Genomic DNA, 20,778 nt, shown 5'->3' with positions numbered 1-20,778 from the left:
TGGGGGTTGAGACTCTTGTTAGCTCCAATAATAGCGATATTGTGCTCTGATGAAGAAGCGTAGCTTTGCCACACTGCTAGTTGAACCAGGATGTTGTCAGTTTTGGACGTTTGCAAATTGAATAGGAACGATGCGACGAAGCAAAACTTTTTGCGAGACAAAATGTAGATGTTTCAAATTGCTACGTTTTCAGTGCTCACCTTGATAGCTTCCTTGATGCTCTTATGTCGTTCACGACTGACGTATTTATTTCTGCGGCAATGAATTTGTTCAGTTCGTGTGGACTGAACTCCTAACAAATTCAATAAAACACACGAGCTACGAGGAATATAGGAGCATTGAATGCCAACGCGCATTAGCCAAAATGAAAGGGAAGCTAAACTTATTTATATTCTCTCGTTTATCAACTACGTTTGGAACTGTATACATGGCGATAATTTACTGTCTCTGCACCAAAGCAATTATATATATACTCATTCCTCTGGCATTGGTTCAGGTGTGCCCTCAGGTTCGTCATCAGGCAAGATATTGAGAGTTGCACTGTCTCCAATGGTCTCCAGTGCACACTTGTTGTAAGCACGGGCAGCTTGAACTTCAGTAGCATATGTACCAATCCAATAGCATCGACCTCTAACATTCACGCGGGCTCGCCATTTGTCACGGTCCTATGAAACAATGTTGTTATATGAGTTTTCAACGACACTGGGATGTATTGTAATCTCAAACCTTTGAGACACCCTTGTATTTGCTGGTTCGGCGACTGTGAGTGATGGTATCTGTTGCTGCTGCATCGCTAAAACAGATAATGATGTCAATATCTAGTTTTGAAATCGGGTTGATGCCAACATGAGTTACTTTGCATCTTCATCAGCGCCGTTTTGAGTTCTAATTTGACGTAATCGTTAGGAGACTATCTCTGGTACAACTCCTTCATTGCGTTAAAACCCACTTGAATGTCTTTCGTGGTGGGGCATTCCTGGTTTTGGGAACCCTAATAAATTTGATCAACGGTTACGCCTGGGACAAGATCTAATGCCTGTAACACTGGACTCACTTCATCTTGGGTGGTTTGGTAATTTTTGGTTTCACGTCTACCACAAGTTCTTCAATCTCTTCATGTTCATCGTCCGTAACGTCAGCACTGGTATCAGCAGGCGACTCGAAGGCAGGTGGTGGAGGAGCATTCTTCTTTGCATCAATCCTACGACTTCGTTTCACAGCTGCAGGTGTGGATGGAGCCTTTCGTTTGGTCTGTCTTGGTGATGGTGGATTGGTATTGGTTCCATGCAACAAGAGCATCAAGCTTCGTGCAGAATCAACAACATCGTCATCCATGTTTGAGGGTGCTGGGTATCCTGAAGTATCTGGCAAGCTCTCTTTCGTATCTACTATACTACCACTGTGTTCGTTTGAGGTTTGAGAACTGGAGTCTGTTGCGGAATATTGTGCAGTAGATCGTTCATGTGATTTATCACTTGTTCGGAATCTTCCAGCAGCGAGGACTGAGGCAGATATGCTCTTGGAGTCGTTGGGCGAAAATGCTGGAGTGTCCCCTGAGTAGCTGCCATCATCCATCTGGACAGTAGAGGAGTCATATCCCTGAATCATCTTGGCTATTATGTCTTTCGTCGAATTCAACCTAGAGTTCATTTGTTCGATGGTTTCATCTAATACATTGCGACCAACTCGATTGTTGTTTGATGTTGATGTGGTTTTTGTTGTCTTTCGTTTATTACTGACGAGACTCATGGTAGCTCCAGTAATAGCAATGTCAAGCACAGATGAATATGGCTGTCCTGCACTGTTGTATTATACAGGATAAGGTCAGTTGATTTAATCTTTGGGAAATGATTGACCATGAAACGACAACAAACTAAACCCCTTTGCGAAACAAGACGTGGATAGTTTCATTTGCTAGGTCTGTAGTACTCGCCTTGATAGATTCCTTGATGCTCCTATGTCCCTCACGATCCTCGTTGTTATTTTTGCGGCAACAATCTGAGAATTGGTAATAATTTTGACAGCATAATCAAGTTCAAAAGATTCCTTAGAACTGTAGAGACAGAAGAAGGAGATGCTACGAGCTGTGCGCACCAACAAAAGCATGACAAAGGACGCGAAAGGTCTGCCAGGAAACACGAATTGTGAAAGCGAAGCCTTTTATTTCTATATTATATCAACCACGCTTTGAAGTGTATACATTGACGATAAGTTACCAAACCAAAGACACATTTAGTCTTCTTCCATTGGTTCTGGCGTGCCTTCAGGTGCATCGTCTGGCAAGATATTGAGAGTAGCACCATCTCCAATTGTCTCCAGAGCGTATTTATTATACGCACGAGCAGCTTGGACTTCCGTAGCATATGTCCCAATCCAATAGCATCGACCTCTGACATTGACACGAGCCCGCCATTTGTCCCGATCCTAAACCCCGAGGAAATCGTTAGGCTCTTCAGTCCAAATTACAGTTTACTTCCGTGGACCTCATACCTTTGAGACACCCTTGTATATACTTGTTCTGCGGCTTTGGGTGCTCCTAGCTGCTTTTGATCGATCTCGCAATTCCCTAAAGACATGCAACTTGAGTGCTCAGTTTCGATGCATGTGTTTAACGCAAGTGACTTACCTTGCTTCCTTCTTGGCTTCCTTCTGTTCTGCAGTAACGACCTTTTCAGTTCTAAATTGATGTCAAATGTTAGAAATATGTATCTGGAAAACATTGCAATATCGCAATAAATCTTACTTTGAAATCTTTCGTAATGGTCTGACGATGGGAATCCTAATCACACGATTAAAGTTGGCTTCCTTATGCGATCTAAATGAAAATAAACAACAGTACTCACTTCTTAACAGCCTTTGGTCTTCCTTCTACTACTACTTGCAGTTGTTCAATCTCATCATCCTCTTCTTCGTCTTCAGTAACGTCAGCACTCGTATCAGCAGGCGATTCGATCATTGGTGCAGGAGGAGCATTCTGCTTTGCATTGATCCTGGTACTTCGTTTTGTGGCTGCTGCTGGGGACTTTCGTTTTGACTGTGGTGGTGGATTTATGTCATTTCCATGTAATAGCAGCATCAAACTTCGTGCAGAGTCAACAACATCTTCGTCCAAGTTTGAAGTTACTGGAGCTGTTTCAGATTCTACTTTATGTGTTAGTATGATGACTGGATCTGGGGTTTTAGTGTCGTTTAAGTCTCTGAACGGGGTCGTTGGAGGTGTATTGAAGGAAGTGGTGTTGTGTTGGAAGTTTAAGAGGTTGAGGGCAGCTGTCTTGTCTTTTTCATAGTCTGTCATTGGCATCTCATTGATAGATTCAGCTGGCTTGCCCTTTGGGAGGAACTTTCCTCCTCGATTCCTTGGTTGGTCCATTTGGATTTTTTGACAAATTCAAAATTGAATCTATGCTTTGCTGTGAAAATGTTAATCCGAGCTCATGAATCAAAGGATATAGACCGTTCAGACTACTTATAATCATGCATATTCATGCTCTTACCTCTAAACAACCAAACGAAGAGACTCTCAGTCAGAAACTGCGTATGTTGCGCCGTCAATAACAAACGACGAGCTGATTTGAGGAATGGGGACCGTAGGTGGATTCTCTGTTATGCCTATGAAGACTAGTGACCGTCCTGGTTCTCTATCTTGTGTACTTTCGTGATAATCGTAAAGTGCCGCAGGAAACGTTATTTTTTGGAAGATGAGTGAAAAAATGAGAAATTGGCCAACCTTGAGGTCTTGCTTTACTATCAAGAGGGCGTACATGCATTCTATGGACGCGTTGCATGCTATCAATCCTTGTTTATACCGTCTACAACCTTTCTGTCAGTTGAATTCTCGTGGCCGCCGGACTCGACAGTCGATTTGGGCACGCCAGTGGTTTTTGATTATACAAATTGTACCGCAAATTGTTGCTACGATACCCTTAACAATAATCGAACTGAATTCAAGTCATCTTCCTTTGAACAGACAGGGTTGTGTTGCATTTTGCGACCATCATCGCTGATGAAGTGATGTAATCCACACCTGTTTAGCAGCCCAAATCAAGCAAATCCTTTGTTACTTATATTGATTGCTATTTATCTTACGGTTATGCACAAATTTACTCTCAATAAGTTACGTTGCACGCACTGCTATCACTTGTTTCTATACTTCTTGACCTTCGAGGGCTCCTACGCAGCAAGGAGAAAATGCTCATCGGTTCTATCTTGGAATCATGATAAGAGTCTATTTACATTCTTACTGCGCGCCCTTTTAATCTTCTGGACGAATTGAACGTAGGATAAGCCCATACGTTCAATTCGTCATCAGCCAAGAATTCCATCAATGAAGCTACGTCTTGTAGTAGTTTCAAGATCTTGTTCATGCGACTGATACAAGTATACAAGTCAGCTTTTGTGACTGTGTTGATAAGGATGATTCTTGCGTTTTTATGCCTTCTTGAATGGCTTGTAAATCCTCGATGCCATTATAAATCTATTTATGCCAAAAGCAGATAAGAATCTTTGTGATCTTGACGGGAAGCGAGTGGCACGGATTCAAGTTAATCTCTCGACAAAGTTAGAACATACCTTGATAGTTCAGATATTTCAGATCGATCCAGAGCATGTATTAACAAGGAGGATAAGTCTTTATCCGCTCGAAGGATCCTTTCCTGAAACTCTTGTAGCGAACGTACGCTTGTTCGTGTGAGATCAACACGAAACAACAAGATGAAAGCGAGACATCATGCTTTTGATGCCAGATGATTGTTCTATGTAGTACAAGTAATTTAAAGAGGTTTTTATACATCTATGGGGGGCATTTCATTTTACGACGTTGAGCCAGTTATTGTTTTTCAGCACGGACAATCGACGGGGTTGTGTGCAAACAGATTACCAAGATATGCAATAGTAAATCAGGAATCATCTCTCGCTCTTGCGGTAGGTTCCCTCAGTTTCTTTGATAGGGTGGAAAACGATTTCCCTGCTCGTAGTGCTTCGAACCTATCCAATGCTTGCTGTAAGGGGATACGTTCATTTCGTTGCACAGTTTCGACAGCTTGAATGATTTTCTTGCGATCACTGATGGCTCGACCTTTCAAACAAGATCCAAAGTCAGGCTCAAACAAGCGGAGCAACACACATCTATACATGATGTGACTGTCAAATGTACCTGTCAGGTCATCTCCTTTTCGCCATGAATAGCCATGTTCACGTTCCAAAGCTTCAATTGCTGGTTCACCTGATCAATAATGGATGAGACAGGAGGGCAACAGTGATCGAGATAGTAATCCCAAGTCCAAAAGTACCCTTGTCAAACATACCCCCAAATCCATGCTTGAACTCTTGCCATAATTGATGTACAGTCTTGACCTCTGTATTCAACTTGTATTTGGCTTCTCGCGGTGATGGCGTGTCGTCACAAGCATCGATTTCATCCAATTCAGAAGAATCACTTTCTGTCCCGAAACATTCAGAAGAGACTTCAACCAATGGTGGAGCTGGCGTGAGTTCATGACCTTGGTGCTCAGCGAGATGTTGTAATCGCTTTCGAGCCTCCCATGCTGATCGTAAGTGGTTTGTCTTTGAGTCGAGAATGCTTTGTAAATATTTGACCTCTCGTTGTAAGTCATTGATGGTCACGTCCAGGCTAATAGAAGTAGAGATGGAATATAGTGTCAATGAATGCAAGCTTTCTGTCTGAGGCAAAACCTCGTGTTCATAAATGTCAAAAGCTAGATGATCAGAGACAGAGACCTGAGTCAAAATCCTCAAATGTCTTACCGTGAGATGGACTTATGTACCTCTAACGCATGAGTTTGGTTTATTGGGCTGTACACGACTCTATAGCGAGTTTCTTGCTGGATGTAATTCATCTTGCGAAAGCCAGATGAGAATCCTAGAGGTAAAGAGGGCAGATTTTGATTAGAAAGTGACTTTGAAGTGATCAATTCGATAACAACATCGAGTGTTCCTCCAGTACAAGAACTCACAGCAGCAGCAATCGTTCATCCAACCTGTGAAAGCTGATGAGAAGGTAGTACCCAGCTAACAGGACGTGTAAAAGGAAACACTAGCAGGCCTGTTGATCGACGCAATGTCCTCCCAATGTCCTTCTAGGGGTGCAGATCTCACTCGCAACAAATAATGAACTCTGCATCACAACTTGTTGAACTATTTTCAAGAGATAGTAATTCATGTTGCGAAGCACTCCAAAAGAGAAGGGAGGTACGTACCGTGTCCTTGCCCTCGGGCAAAGATCACAGCGAAGATGCGACGCTCATCGCTCTCAACCAACCAACATCAAGCTCACCGCGAGAATACACGCTAACCGCTGAGGTTAGAACATCGAAGCAGGGTCCAGCGACAATGAGAGGTTGGTGTAACCTCGACCCCTTATGGGTGTAGAAAGTTGACGCAAAGGGCACAGAGTTCCCAGACAGATCAAAGGCTATCTCCATAACATCATTTATCTCGTCATCATTTACTTTCCATTGCATTACTCCCGCTGTTGCAACCTCGATCCTAGCACTTAAAAACTGCTTCGTCTCAACGAATCGTATTGGCCAACACAACAAACAATTTCGTTTCCTCATATATGATGCTCAAGCAGAACTATGAAGATCTCTAAACCAAAGGGCAATTGCCTGTAACTCAGAAAATGCATGTCTGTTATATGTGTAAATAGCATGTATTCTGCAATCCAAAGACCCTTTTCCTTGCTTTATGTCCCAAAAGAATTTTAAATAGTTCAAACGGAGAGACTTAACCCACGAAACATTCGCTACGGTTGTGAGCCGAGTTGAAGACACAAGTACTATTAAAGATTGAATGTTCAGACTCGGAGCAAAAGAAGTGTAAACTTTATGAACGCGGTCACTCACTGGGAGCAGCAGTCATTGTGATTTGGAAAGGCTGGATCACATTGTTGACCGGTTTGTTTGCTATTATTGAATGGCAGAGCAGAGTCAGAAGGCAGCAGTTTCTGCAAAACATGTGGACCCACCAGCAGTATGCACGACCGCTGTTTTTATTATCCCAGAATCCACAAGAACTATCAGTGACGGTGGCAGTACGTGGTAAGTGTTTTTAATTATTTGAAGGAAAATCTGCCAAAGTTTGTGGTGATGTTGCATATAGACACCTTTTATTTACTTACAGTCCGAGACTATTACAACAACCAGTGTTTGCGTAGGGGTCGCAAGTGGCATTGAACTGCCCACAGTATCCGCTCTAACGAGTTCGGCATTTCGGTCAGTACCAATGCAAGCATCTGAAAAGGAACGACAATAAATAGACCGCTCAAAAGTCTTCAACATACCGGGCAATATCGATAAACTATGGCATCCGCGAATTGAAAGAGTGTGATGATCAACATCAAGAGGAGGGAGACTGGAATTTTGAGCATTGTTTTTGGATCTTTGGTGTGTAGGGATGAAGGATGGGAACTGAAAGTGGATGCAAGGAGTTCTCGAGTAGTTGAGGAAGTGTGAATAATGCAAGAAACAACCTGCGCCACTATTGTTTTGAGGCTTTTGAGTCATTCTTTATTTGGTGTTACCCACCCACCACAGCCACTGCATGTTGGTCGACACAAAACCACCAGACGAAATTAAATGCAGATAAAAAGAATGAGAACCGTTATTGTGCTCTTGGCTCTCTTTGTCGGTTGTTTCTCCATGCCAATGCTTGAAGGTTTGTTGAATTGATACTTCTGTGTACTTTTCCACCGGTTTAATTAACCAAATCGTGACATCTCCACAGAACGGCAAGATACTTCTACAATCACCACGATCCTCCCAATGAGCGTCCATTTTGTTATCGACTGTCCAGGTTCTCTTGTCTTGTTACAGCCAATCCTCAAACACCTGAATAGCTGACAATGATTTTTTTAAAACTAGACGGGTATTGTGGTGGATCCGGCGCTACCTGTGATACTAGCTCAAGAGGGCAATGCTGCTCACACTTGTAAGCATCTGATTCGCTTTGCACTTGCGCCACTGAACTCACACTGTCACATTCCATTTTCACAGAACATGTGGCTGGCAAGAGAAAGCTGGTGAATGGAGAACTGCGTGTTGTGCTGCTCATGGAAGTGTTTGGTGAGCACAAAGTGTCCTTTCTTCCAGAAAACTACTCCCCCAAGCTAACATATGTTCATAATTTAGTGACCCAGCTGGTATGTCAGGATCTTGAAATGACAAGCATATAGTGTAACTAGTCTAACCCATTTTAATTAGTGGCTGGCGTCTGCTGTGGAACATGCAAAACCACGGGCAGGACCTCGACATGTCAACCCGTTCTTTGCTTTGGCAGACAGGGGTGTATTTGAAGGGAATGAAGACTTGGGACCACTTGCTTGCTTGTAATATGTTTAGTTTCCTTATTTCAATTCCACCAAAAGTAAATAAAAACATTCCTGGTTTGATCCACCAATTTTGTGGTTTCCAATGTAATTGCAGCGTCTAGATCGAAGGGATGTCGATCACTGTCTTCCACCACGTAGAATATATCTGGAAAAGAAGCTGATGAGAAAATAGTTTATCGATTGCCTTCTGGGTTGATTGTCAACTCTTTCCCTCAAGCACAATCATCAATCTGATGCCATTCGTTTCATTCGATGCTGTCCCAGCGGCAACAGCGTCACCAGGATTTGCCATATGTACCAATGAGATCTGTTCCGTATTCCTTGAGAAAGTCTTCCCCATCTTGGGCGCCATATTGCTTACAGTCACAGAATTTGCTCCCCTGCCTGCTGTAATCAAGTTGGACCGAACTGGGATACTCGAAATGAATCCTCTTCCATACTCGACCGGGTTGCCATCATGTCTAGGTCTGTACAAACACCTTATCAGTCAGTGCCTTGGCGCTTGGATCACTAGCATCTGACATCATTTTTTTGGACGCAATTCAGCTTGGTCGACTTATGCGCTACTCATTCGGGATTATTACGTCTTTGCGCCCAATCTGACTGGAACACCTCTCTGCTTGTACTATACACTGGTAGCGTACGGACATGCTTCGAAGGAGCAAAAGAAATGGATGTTGTTGACTTGTGTTGGCTCGACGACGTTTATTTGGCTAGTAACCTATATCTGGTATTGCCAAGATTAACTTTCGTCGCCGTCTCCATTGATCACTGATACTCGCTTATAATCAATCTAGCTTTATACCTCTCCATGACACCGAAACGGGTAAAACGATTCAAGGTGTTTTAGCCATGCTATTCTTCATGCTATGGGTGTCGAGCCCGCTCTCGAATGTGGTAAATGTGATCAAGGAGAGGAATGCATCGTCGATCGACGTGTTCTTGGCTGTATCGTTGCTAGTGAGCTCATTGTTTTGGACTGTTTACGGCATTGCTATCAGGGACTGGTTTATCACAGCCAGTAACGCGGTTGGAACTACAACAGGAGCAATTCAAGTACTGTGCTTGATTGTATTTGGTTCGAAGCCAGAGCCTTCAGTTGCAGTTGAGGTTGAGGGTGACAAATTATGATCATATAGAATAGCTCGCCATTGTTTATAGTCAGCATAATATTAATTGCATCACAAAGTTGAGGTTCTGGCTGATCCTTGGTTCTTTGCAGAGTCTTCAGCCCGTCACAACTCATAAGATTCAAAACATTTTTCTCGAGCTTAGTTTCAAGCAAACCAGTGCCCGATCTAGCTGTTCAAGGCAAGGGAAACATGCATCGCTCTTATATAATCGATAGTTACCTTTGTTGATGGAGCGATTGCAAGTCTCAAATCCACAAACAACGCCACAATTTTTGTGCAAAAAACGTTTGTCGATCGCAGTGCACGACGACCAACATTTTAAAAGATCGCGATAAGCATTTTTACTAACCGTCATCACTATAGGACTTGCTGTAACGGTTGTAAATCATGTCATCATCCGGAACTTGTGGATCTGAAACATGTCGAGTGTTTTTGGAGCTCGTCTTCCCGATTATAGGAACCATTCTGTTAACCGCAGTGGAATTCGCACCTCTGCCAGTAGTGATAGAAGTGGAAAAGACTAAAAAGCTGAGGTTTAATCCACTACCCTATGCTACGAACCTGGCGAATTGTTTGGGTGCGTTTCATTCAACTTTTGGATCTACTGGTCTATTAGCCACTTAATGTATGAGCTAACTAGCGCAATGTCGCATGTAGCATGGTCACTATACGGCTTGCTGATAAAGGACTACTTTGTATATGCTCCTAATCTGACTGGGACCTTCTTATGTCTCTACTATGTAATGGCAACGTACGGTTTCGCAACCGACAACCAGCAGCTGTGGATGAAGATATTCGCTGTGGGTGGCACAGCATTGCTGTGGCTGGTTTCGTACATATGGTAAAAATACAAGTCAACCACTCGTAAGGGCGAGCTGTTTGGGCTGACAACCTCTCTTATCAAATCAATTTAGTTTCATACCTCTAAAAGACATCTCGGCTGGCTCCACAACCCTGGGACTCCTCGCAACCCTGTATTTCTGTGCATTCGTGGCATCACCACTATCCAACATTCTCCACGTCATCAGGACTCGAGACTCGTCAAGCATACATTTTGGACTTTCTGCAACAATAGTAGTTAGCTCCATATGCTGGGTCTGTTATGGAGCTGCAATTCAGGATATGTTTATTACTGTGTCTAATGCGATTGGTTCACTGTCGGGTATATTGCAACTATTTTGCTTGTGGGCATACCCTACTAAAGTGGTGAAGGATGAGAAAGGTGGTGGTGATGCTGAGGAGCATGCAGTTGATGTTGTGGTTGAACAGGAGGATGAATCAAAACTTTAGAATGAAGTCGGTCTTATAAAAACTAAATATATAATAATTATCCGGTATCGAAATATACAGAGTGTTTGAAGTCGCATGCTTGCTGGCACACTGACATTTTTGCTAATACGTTCCAATTTGTTTGGTTCTCAGAAACTCAAAACAGTTCATATTCTCACACAAACTATATTTTACGGAGAGCTCTAAAAATGATTTGGCAAAATGATGGGGAGCGTGCAGAAGGAATAAAAGAAGGAATCTAAAAGCAAATTCTACAAAGTACAGCAAAATTTCATCTAACTTCTTGTTACTAAACCCTCATGACCTTTTCCCTCTAATCCTCTTGCTCGACACCCCCCCTTCCAAACACACAACACTCATATGTATAATACTCTAGTAGTACTCTTGAGTAGACAATCTCGAGTCAAATTGCGCATTCGGTATTCCCACAATGCCGTTATAATCACCAGCTTTGGGCACCATCATGACGGATGGAGGAGCAGGTCTGGAGTGGGATGCTAGGTTGGCGAGTGCAGATGGCATTATGGCATTGAGGTTTTTGGCGTTGAATGCTTGTGATGGGTCTGCTATTTTAGCGTTTGCCAACATTTCCTTCAAATCTGCATCTGGATGTTGATGTATAACATGATACTAAATGCAGAAAGAACTTGTGAGTTGGAGACACCATGAAAGTTGAAGATATGGACGTCGGTCAAATAGGAGGATTGACTTTTAGTGTTTTTTATACCTTGAGTCCATTGTTGTTCTTATACATCCTGCTACATCCCGGATACTTGCAATGATATGGTTTGAATATCCTTGGTGAACCATCATCTTCATTGGGATCGACATGGCCGTGGGCAAGATGATATTTCAAACCGTTTGCATTTTTGTAACTCTTTTCACATCCTTCAAACGTACACTAAAAAACAAAGAAAACATGCCATCAGTCTTCCAGTCCGAAGAATGGTGTGTTTACAGTACACTCGCACCTTGTAGGGCTTTGGACCATCTGGAGACGGAATCTTTCTGCTGTTGCTTGTACCACCACCACCGACACCATTGCCACTACTACTATTACTTGTAGGATAACCAACAGGCCTCACTCCATATTCTTGAGAATCGGGAGAACCGCCTTCATCTTCATCATAATCCTCTTCAACATCCACATCCTCATCTTCTATATCCTCATCGTACATCCTTATTCCATTTACTGTTGGCGGTAGCTGATGCGGTGCTCCAGTTCGAGTTGATAAACCAGCGAATGAAGATGGTGGTAGACCTGTGAGTGGAAATACTGATTCGTTCTTTAGACTACTGGATCGCAATCCTGATATTAACGAGTCGAGATCTGCGTCAGTTGTGGGTTGAGGTGATTGACGAATGTGTTGCTGTGGTTGTTGTTGGTGGTGTTGTGGTTGTTCAGGCCGTATGAATTCGGGCTTTACCGTCATAGGTGCTATATTGTTATTATATCCGTTTGGCTGCATGCTTCGATATCTCTGTGGCTGTTCCTGTGCTGCATAGTTGTTGCTTGATTGATATGGATTCATAGTAGCATCATACTGGTTGCCTACAAACCCTCCACTCACAAACGCGCCATTCGTATATCCATATACACCGTTCGTTGATGGTGCCATTGTGGTTTGAGTTGCGAAGGTGGCAGGATCTTGCCAGAAGCCATTGCTGGTTGCCTGATCAGAGATTCCCATGCTGGAACTCAGACTTGGATCATTGATTATAGTGGAGAAGTCTAATTCGCTTAACTGGAAGTCCTCCCTCCACCTCTTCACGTTACCAGCATACGAGCCAAACGAGAAGGCAGCTACTGATAACCTTCGTTTGTGTAAATCTTGTGGGTCACTAGTGTTCAGATCGTCAGCCAACATGGCTGATAATTGTGCATCCCTGTTGCTCATTCTACTCGCGGTACTTGGATTATTACTATTAATATTACTTGTTGGAGCTTTCGTGCCGTTGGTTGAATATATGTTTACAGGGAGTGTGGGTGACGAAGAGTTCCTGCTTGTGCTTCCGTTAGAGCCGTTTGTGGTGACAGATGACGGCCTTCCTGGCATTTGTATAGGTTCGGCAGCAACAACTGCCTGAGGTGCCATTGACGACATTCCTATAGGAGCAGCAGCAGCAGCGCCACGCATACCATAGGCTCCTTCTGGCACATCTTCGTCAATTCCTAAATCGTCGTGTGTTTTGTGCACTTGATCCAAGTGAGCAAAGAGTTGCTCGACAGAGTCAAATTGGGTGCTGCAGCATTCATATTTGTCTAGTTTCAGACTTCGACCGAATGGACTGGAGCTAAACATGCCGACAGACGCCGGGGACATGCCACCAAACAGAAATTGTGGGCTAAGCGGCCGACGATGTTCAATTAGAACTGTGGAATTGCGAGGAAGAGGCAAGATTCCGATATGAATGCAATAAGATTGAATGGAAATACCTTCCAACGGCGTTCCGTAGCTGCGACAGCCCAGGGCTAATCCCCCAAACATCGGCAGCCAAAAGTTGTTGGCTCAGGCTATTAGATAGAGACAGATTCATCGGATCAGCAGGTGGCCTTAGATCCCGTCCAGGAATACCTAGTGCTTGAGCCGGTAATCGAGTGGCAGTTTCAAGCGACGATGACGGTGTGATTTGTGATGATGAAGGCGGTGGTGGAGTCTGGCTTCCCTGCTTGGAGCCTCGGTCACTAGAAGCAGCAGGCGACAATCTGTTCATTGTGTCAGTCTATACAATTAAAGTTTGCCGAGATATAAGATGTGGTGCTCGGTGCCAGCTGCGATGCAGCGAATTTGTAAGTTGGGAATAGGGACGATTGCAAGCCGTACGTTCTATGTGTGGTCTCTAATCTAGGCTGATTATAGTGCTGTCAACATCAAAAGTGCTGAGTTCTTGACCTGAACCTCCCGACGTCCTTGAGTGCAACCAACAGATGATAACAAGATCAACAGACGCTGCTAACGTTTTGAGCTATGCCCGACGATTTAGACAAGATTTGAGGCAATATGTCGTATCAGATCGCGATCGAGCTCATCGATATCGTGCAAGTTTGACGTATTTCGCAGAACCAACACACATGTTTGACAAACGATCGTGTAGATAGTAGGTGCGCGTAATCGCGTATGAACCATCTCAAATTAGGGACTACAGTGGCTCAGAATCGTTGCTGTTTAATGTTCTAGTGCTGGGTCGTACATTACAGAGCTCCCCTGAGAGCTCCTTTCATTAGTCACGGCTGACACACGTCTACTCGCCTTGCAAACAATCCAATTTTGTGACAATAGGACATTGACAATCATGGTAAGGAAGCGAATCTCTGAATGTATTGTGTGGTCAGGATGCAATCGGCTCTCTCCTCGCCCACCGATTGATATGAAACCTTCGATGGATGCGTTGGATGAGGACTTGACATCTTAACACCTTCAGCGTGGAACGCATACCCAAACAACAACAACGAAGAACAGACACCATTCATTCACTATATAATTAAATCACTCACAAAATCCCCTATTCACAGGTCAACGTACCAAAGTTGCGCAATACCTTTTGCAAGGGCAAAACATGCCGAAAACACACACCTCACAAAGTATCGCAATACAAGACTGGTAAAGCCTCCTTGTTTGCTCAAGGAAAGAGGAGATACGATCGTAAACAGGCTGGTTATGGTGGACAAACCAAACCCGTCTTCCACAAGAAGGCAAAGACCACAAAGAAGATTGTCTTGAGGTTGGAATGCAACGTTTGCAAATACAAGCATCAAATCGCTATCAAGCGATGCAAGCACTTTGAATTGGGTGGTGACAAGAAGGTGTGTATGGTTATTAGATTGTGTGTCTCTCTATCTGGACATTCTGCATTTTGAGGGCATTTTTGGGTTGTTATTGGAGAGATACTATGTTAGGCCTCTATTGCAGCCACCAGTGGAGTCGCGCATAGAGATTCTAAATGTCGATGGTGTTATCGCCAGCTTTGTGGACTCATTTGCATCGATAAACTCTTACAATTTTCATCTTCTCTGTACAATAGACCAAGGGTGCTGCTCTATCCTTCTAGGCACAGTCTCTACTTTAAAATTGTATAGCTCCAACGACACTCGCAATAAAATAGTTATTGAGAAAAACACGTCTTGGCATAGATCTTGAATTTTACAGCCTACAAAGACGAAGGACTGAACCAATATGTGCTTAACGTGGTTGAAATGATCTATATGAGTGCACAACTACTATTACAACTATTTTTGATGAATGTTTTCCTCTAATGGTGGAAGAGACGCCATTGTGTATGGGCCATCACCATTCCTCGCTTGTCAGCCTCCGCTATAACAAGAGCATCTTGCACTGATCCGCTAGGAGCAGCAATGTACGAGACACCACTAGCAGCAGCTCGCTAAACAAGTGAGGGGAAGATGTTAGAAATACGATGTTTCGCAAGTCGCCGGCTTGATTAGGCACCAACACCAGAATCAAGGCACTAACCAGCACGTTGTCGGTAAACGGGAAAAAGGCATCACTGGATACCACCACACCACTCAACCCTTTCTTCCATTCAGCACGTTCTTCAGCCGTCAATGGAGCAGGTACAGTTTCATACAAAGCAGTCCAGGCTTCCATATCATCGATTTGTTCCGTCACAAACAGATCAATAGCGTTAGCCTTGTCTGCTCTCTTGACGCTCTTCTTGAATTCCATTCCTACTACGCGAGGATGATGACGCATCCACCAGTTATCAGCCTTGTCACCAGCCAATCGGGTACAATGGATGCGAGACTGTTGACCAGCACCTAATCCGACAACCATACCGCCCTTAGCATAACATACCGAGTTGGATTGAGTATACTTCAACGCGATGGTGGCTACAATCATGTCACGGATGGCGTCTTCTGGTAGATGGGTGTGTTGTTCGGTAACAATGTTTGAGAATATGGAAGCGTCAATCTTTAGATCATTTCGGCGTTGTGATAGTGATAGACCGTATACTTGTCGAGTTTCCATTACGTCTGGTACATATGATGGATCCATTTCCAAAAGAGTGTATTTGCCACCCTTTTTCTTCTTCAATATTTCTAATGCTGCTGGTTCGTAGCCTGGTGCGATTACACCATCAGATACTTCTCGAGATATGATTTTGGCTGTTGCTACATCACATATGTCGGATAAGGCAATCCAGTCACCGAATGAAGACATTCTGTCTGATCCACGTGCTCTAGCGTATGCTGATGCTAATGGAGTCAATTCGATATCATCTACAAAGTAGACCTTCTTTTCGAGATCAGAGAGTGGGACACCGACGGCTGCACCTGCTGGTGACACGTGTTTGAATGATGCTGCTGCTGGGAGACCTAAGGCTTCTTTGAGTTCTTTGACTAGTGGCCATGCGTTCAAAGCGTCTAGCAAGTTTATGTATCCAGGAGATCCAGCCACGACTAATGAGAAGTTTGGACAGTGTTAGTTTGGGTCCTCCCGCAACAGTAACGAATCAAAACAGCCAAAACCCATTTGGTCAGCAAACCAGGGGATAGCTTGAGACCATACTTGCCTTTGAATGGCAATTCACCATGAGTAACATATACTTGAGCAGGCTTTTGATGAGGATTGGCACCGTATCTCAAAGTGAGAGCCATGTTTCCATTTCCAGCATATTGATCACGGAAGAAGGTAGAAATCATTTGATCGTATTCAAAAGTATGGGTAAAGGCTTTCAGTGCCAGCATTTTCCTAGTTTCTTCTTTGGTAGTTGCTACACCAGAACTGGTATGTGATGCCTTGAGTTCAGCCAAGAGACTGGTGTAGTCTGATGGATCACATACTACAGTAACTCGAATGTGGTTTTTCGCAGCTGCTCGTAGTAAGGTGACACCGCCTAGTACGCGCAAGTTTTGAGAGGATTTAGCAAGCAAGCAAAAAAAGCGAAATACAAAGGTAGTCCGTGTGTACACACCAATATCAATTTCTTCAACGGCTTCTGGGATTGTAACTCCAGCCTTGGCAATAGTTTCTTTGAAAGGGTAGAGATTGCAGACGACAATATCAATCTTGTCGTAACCACGAGCCTTCATGTCAGCGTCATCAGATGCAATGTCTCGTGCGAGAATACCTGACCAACGAAAGTAAAAAATCATTGGAAGAGCCGAACAAAGAATTACGCCACTTGGATAATACCTCCATGGACAGCAGGATGTAAAGTCTTGACACGACCACCCAACATTTCAGGAGCTTGAGTAATATCTGATACATCACTAACCACCGTGAGTATAGAGAATAAGATTTAGAGTCAATGCGCTCTTTATCACAATATATCAACGCAAAAACACTTCTGCACCACTCGCATCTGAGTTTCAAAATGAAAATGTTGCTTTACCTGACAGGAAGACCAGCTTCTTTCAAGGCCTTTGAAGTACCACCAGATGCAACTAGTTTGATACCAACATCGTGTAATCCTTTAGCCAATTCCAATAAACTGGTCTTGTCAGCGACCGAAAGGAGGGCTAACGTTAAAAATTGAGAGTTTAGATAAGCTTCTTAAGCGAGACAAACACGATAACAAAGTGTATGCAATTACATTACCTAGCTTTTGAGTATCTACTACCATTGTATAATCTGCTTCAACGTATGAGCGAACGGTTGATAGAACTGGTGTGTTTTTGGAGTTGAAGAGTGAAAACTGTTTTCAATGCATGTTGAATAGAAGTTTTTTTTCTACAGAGAACGCGGGGACAAAAATTATTTATAGCAGAGTCAAGAACGCGACGTGAACCTCGCAGAGCTGTTCGTGGTCGTTGCTAATTGTATGCGAAAAAAAAGATGGGGGCATAATCAGCACTTCAGACTGGTATAAACGCTTCAAATTAAATGCCTGATACTACCATAGTGTATTTCTAAGCAATCTCTGACGTTAATACATCAGTATCTGCCATCTAGTCTTCCATCTTAATTCTCTTTTTTTTCCTCCAAACTTTGGGTTTTTTGATGTCACAAAAATACCCAACAAGACCATATGAAACAGTCTAGTTCGACATCATCCATACATTCAACTACATCAAATCAACGATAATCCCACTCTGCGTTGTATGTGTGGCACTTTTAATACTGTAAATCACAAAAAAGGTGCTAAACAGTTCAGAAGGGCCAAATCTTCTTGGATTAGTTTTTCCTCTCAGTTATCATCTTATATCAGTGAGAGTATAGGTAATCCGTTCATCAAGTTTGATAGTTGATACTCGAAAGTACCCAATCTAAATAATACTTGACTTAACTTCTGAGAAAAGAAGATGGTAGCTCACCGACTTTATATGCTTAGAAAAATGGAATGGAATATCTCGCGTCTTCTTGGTGATTCTCAGCGTGATGAATCGATACCACTAGCTCTGATTATTCTAAACCAACCACTGTGTCCGTTGAAGACATTTGATCGGTTATGGTCGCGTGGTGAGTGTCTTGGTTGTTTGCATCAAACAAGTGGAGAAGTGCTCAATTCGTCAGCTCTTGTACAGCATCACTCAAACTATTTGCTGATGGTGGTTCAAATCGGGTGTATGATGTGCTGGAGATTGACAATGTTAGACGAAAGTATGTTTTTGCCTCTTTGGAGTCGGATCTCGCACTCATGACGAACGTTTCAAGATATCTACCTGATGCTATTGTCGGTGACTTGGACTCGCTACGCCCTGATGTTAGAGATTGGTATGCTGCCGAAGTAAGTATTTCCTTTGCTTTTGCGAGTTATCGACAAGGACGCGTTTCAAACCGACATTTACCTCTAGGGAGTCATTGCACAAAAGGTCCAAGATCAAGATTCTACCGACTTTCAGAAGTGTCTGGCACTTGTTACGAAAGCTGAATCCAATGAGCAGAAAAAGGCAAGGTTTCAAATGATCGATAGTGAGCCGGTCTAACTCAGCTTTTCACATCTAGTACGAAATAGTGGCTCTCGGAGCTTTATCCGGACGATTCGATCATGTCATGCATGCCATCAATGTCTTGCATCAGTCCCAAGTTGGTCGTCGACTCTACCTGCTTTCAGATGAAGGTGTTGTGTTTCTGTTGACACCAGTGAGTGCTGGAGCTCTAGATACGAGAATTAGATAGGCGAATAACACCTGTTTTTGCTCTCGTAAGGGAAAACACGTCATCATATGTGATCCAAACATTGAAGGTCCAACTTGTGGATTGCTACCAATAGGGATTGCAGTGGCCAAACTCACTACCACTGGTCTTAAATGGAATCTAGGTATGTTGGGATACGTGCTTACCAAAAAGAAGTAGCATCCAATATTTCAATATAGATCCTACAATGCCAACATCATTTGGAGGTCTTGTTAGTACCTCTAACGCGTTTGCTGATGAGTCTGACGGACATGAGAAGGTTGTCACGGTTGACACAGATCAACCTATTGTTTGGACTTGTGAAGTGAGACTGCCTAGAAGATAAAAGTCGTGTTTGGTCGTGAAATAATTTAAGACCTCGTGCCATTTAGCATTGTAATATTCGACATTTGAACATGGAACAGGGATACGAATGTGATATGAATCCAGATATAACACGGAGAAAAAAATGAAAAAATGTGCGCAAGTCTGTTCAAAGGTGTTCACGGGGTTGAATGATTAGAGCTTGGCACATAAAACATGGCGAGAAAATACGAAGCGTTAGTGGACGTGGACCCGGTAAGCGAACAATTCGATCATGACTACAGTCGTTCGCCTTTCTTTCCATCCATCCCAGACAATTCAAAATTAAACCAACTCAAACATTTCCAAAACAGACGGACGCTGACGACGAACTCAGATTTCAAAGTGAGCATTGGAACAGAAATCCCAGATATCTATCTGATATTCATGGATCTACGTATTTTTGATCCTGTTGGACCATGTACTGATGGAAAAGCAAGCTGACATTGAACCACAAAATTTAGATTTCGTTGCCTCAGATGGTTCAACGCTTACTGGGAAGGTGACTGGTAGTCCGTCTCGAGCTGCAGGGAGCAATACACGTAAGACATATCGTCCTACAGTGTGAAACTGTTTGGCGATAGTAATAAACAAGTGTCTACCTGTTAGCATTCATTCTACCAACGTCTGGCGAAGGAGGAGGAGATGGAGCAAAACGACCAGCAGCATTTTATAGTGCTGAATTCTATGTACAATACTTTAATGTGGACTCTGCAGATGTATGCTTGGGGTTGCAAGACATTAACGTTGCAACGTCTGTGCGTTTAACTTCTGACGTTTTTTGCTACCCAAAAGGTTTTAGCACGACTGCTATCAACAATCAACCCAAAATCAAGTTTCATGGACATTATAACTACAAATCCTGATTTATATGGTATGAGTTTGAGGCAAACCACAGAACAATGATGTATGCCAATACCTATAGCCTTTTTTTTGTGTATAGGTCCGTTCTGGGTATCAACAACTGTAATATTCTCATTATTCGTGACATCATGCATCGCAGGCTCCATCCAAGCCTATTCATCAGGAACAACATACACATACGACTTTTCGTTACTGTCATTTGCAACATTTGCAGTCTACATGTATGCTGGACTGGTACCGTTAGTGGTATGGGCTGTGGGCAAATGGTGGCTGGGAATTCCACTGAAATTGATGGAAGTTATTGATGTGTATGGATATGGATTGAGTGTTTGGATACCTGTTTCGGTAAGGACATTTCGACGCATCCTATTACACGAGGAGTCTTTTTTGTTTACCGAACAATCTTTTCTTCTTTAAAGCTTCTTTGTGTATTTCCATCGGATATATGGCGATGGTTGCTAGTTGCGTTAGCTCTCGCTTCCTCTGGTGAGGTGTCATCCAACATTAATAGCCTCTTTTGCTCAAGCCTTGTCACTTTTTCTCTTAGCTCTATTCAAAGTACGAAACCTTTCACCCGTAGTCGCCAGGGCAGGTGATATCAGAGCCAAGATCTTGATACCGGCAGTCCTTGTCGCTCATGTTGGATTTGCCTTATTATTCAAACTTGGATTCTTCAAGTTTGTAACTACAGTGGCGGAATGAA

At 43.1% G+C, this 20,778-nt stretch overlaps 5 protein-coding genes across 5 annotated transcripts; 4 read left to right on the top strand and 1 right to left on the bottom strand.

The window, feature by feature from the left end:
* Window positions 1-8,580: 8,580 nt before the first annotated feature.
* On the top strand, window positions 8,581-9,478 carry SmJEL517_g03172 (uncharacterized protein; the record flags this gene model as incomplete). Its single annotated transcript, XM_031169100.1, has 3 exons — window positions 8,581-8,812; window positions 8,894-9,077; window positions 9,145-9,478. 3 exons carry the CDS (start codon window positions 8,581-8,583, stop codon window positions 9,476-9,478), a joined length of 750 nt encoding a protein of 249 aa, XP_031024868.1.
* A 389-nt stretch (window positions 9,479-9,867) lies between these two features.
* On the top strand, window positions 9,868-10,770 carry SmJEL517_g03171 (uncharacterized protein; the record flags this gene model as incomplete). The annotated part of the gene is made up of 3 exons (XM_031169099.1): window positions 9,868-10,057; window positions 10,138-10,321; window positions 10,395-10,770. 3 exons carry the CDS (start codon window positions 9,868-9,870, stop codon window positions 10,768-10,770), a joined length of 750 nt encoding a protein of 249 aa, XP_031024871.1.
* Window positions 10,771-15,021: 4,251 nt separating this feature from the next.
* Window positions 15,022-17,355, bottom strand: SmJEL517_g03170 (uncharacterized protein; the record flags this gene model as incomplete). The annotated part of the gene is made up of 7 exons (XM_031169098.1): window positions 15,022-15,153; window positions 15,243-16,189; window positions 16,276-16,626; window positions 16,705-16,860; window positions 16,926-17,002; window positions 17,125-17,251; window positions 17,331-17,355. The coding sequence occupies 7 exons, from the start codon at window positions 17,353-17,355 to the stop codon at window positions 15,022-15,024; spliced, it is 1,815 nt and encodes a 604-aa protein (XP_031024870.1).
* Window positions 17,356-18,067: 712 nt separating this feature from the next.
* On the top strand, window positions 18,068-19,194 carry THI80 (thiamine diphosphokinase; the record flags this gene model as incomplete). Its single annotated transcript, XM_031169097.1, has 6 exons — window positions 18,068-18,191; window positions 18,257-18,459; window positions 18,527-18,589; window positions 18,678-18,815; window positions 18,882-18,993; window positions 19,049-19,194. The coding sequence occupies 6 exons, from the start codon at window positions 18,068-18,070 to the stop codon at window positions 19,192-19,194; spliced, it is 786 nt and encodes a 261-aa protein (XP_031024933.1).
* A 194-nt stretch (window positions 19,195-19,388) lies between these two features.
* On the top strand, window positions 19,389-20,777 carry SmJEL517_g03168 (uncharacterized protein; the record flags this gene model as incomplete). Its single annotated transcript, XM_031169096.1, has 8 exons — window positions 19,389-19,427; window positions 19,526-19,556; window positions 19,676-19,753; window positions 19,821-19,930; window positions 20,007-20,085; window positions 20,155-20,420; window positions 20,495-20,561; window positions 20,623-20,777. The coding sequence occupies 8 exons, from the start codon at window positions 19,389-19,391 to the stop codon at window positions 20,775-20,777; spliced, it is 825 nt and encodes a 274-aa protein (XP_031024934.1).
* Between the last annotated feature and the right edge of the window lies 1 nt (window position 20,778).

This window comes from Synchytrium microbalum (genome assembly GCF_006535985.1).
Source record: "Synchytrium microbalum strain JEL517 chromosome Unknown SmJEL517_scf0016, whole genome shotgun sequence".
In the NCBI taxonomy this organism is placed as follows: Eukaryota; Fungi; Chytridiomycota; class Chytridiomycetes; order Synchytriales; family Synchytriaceae; genus Synchytrium; species Synchytrium microbalum.
This window is presented reverse-complemented; position numbering and strand designations above follow the sequence as displayed.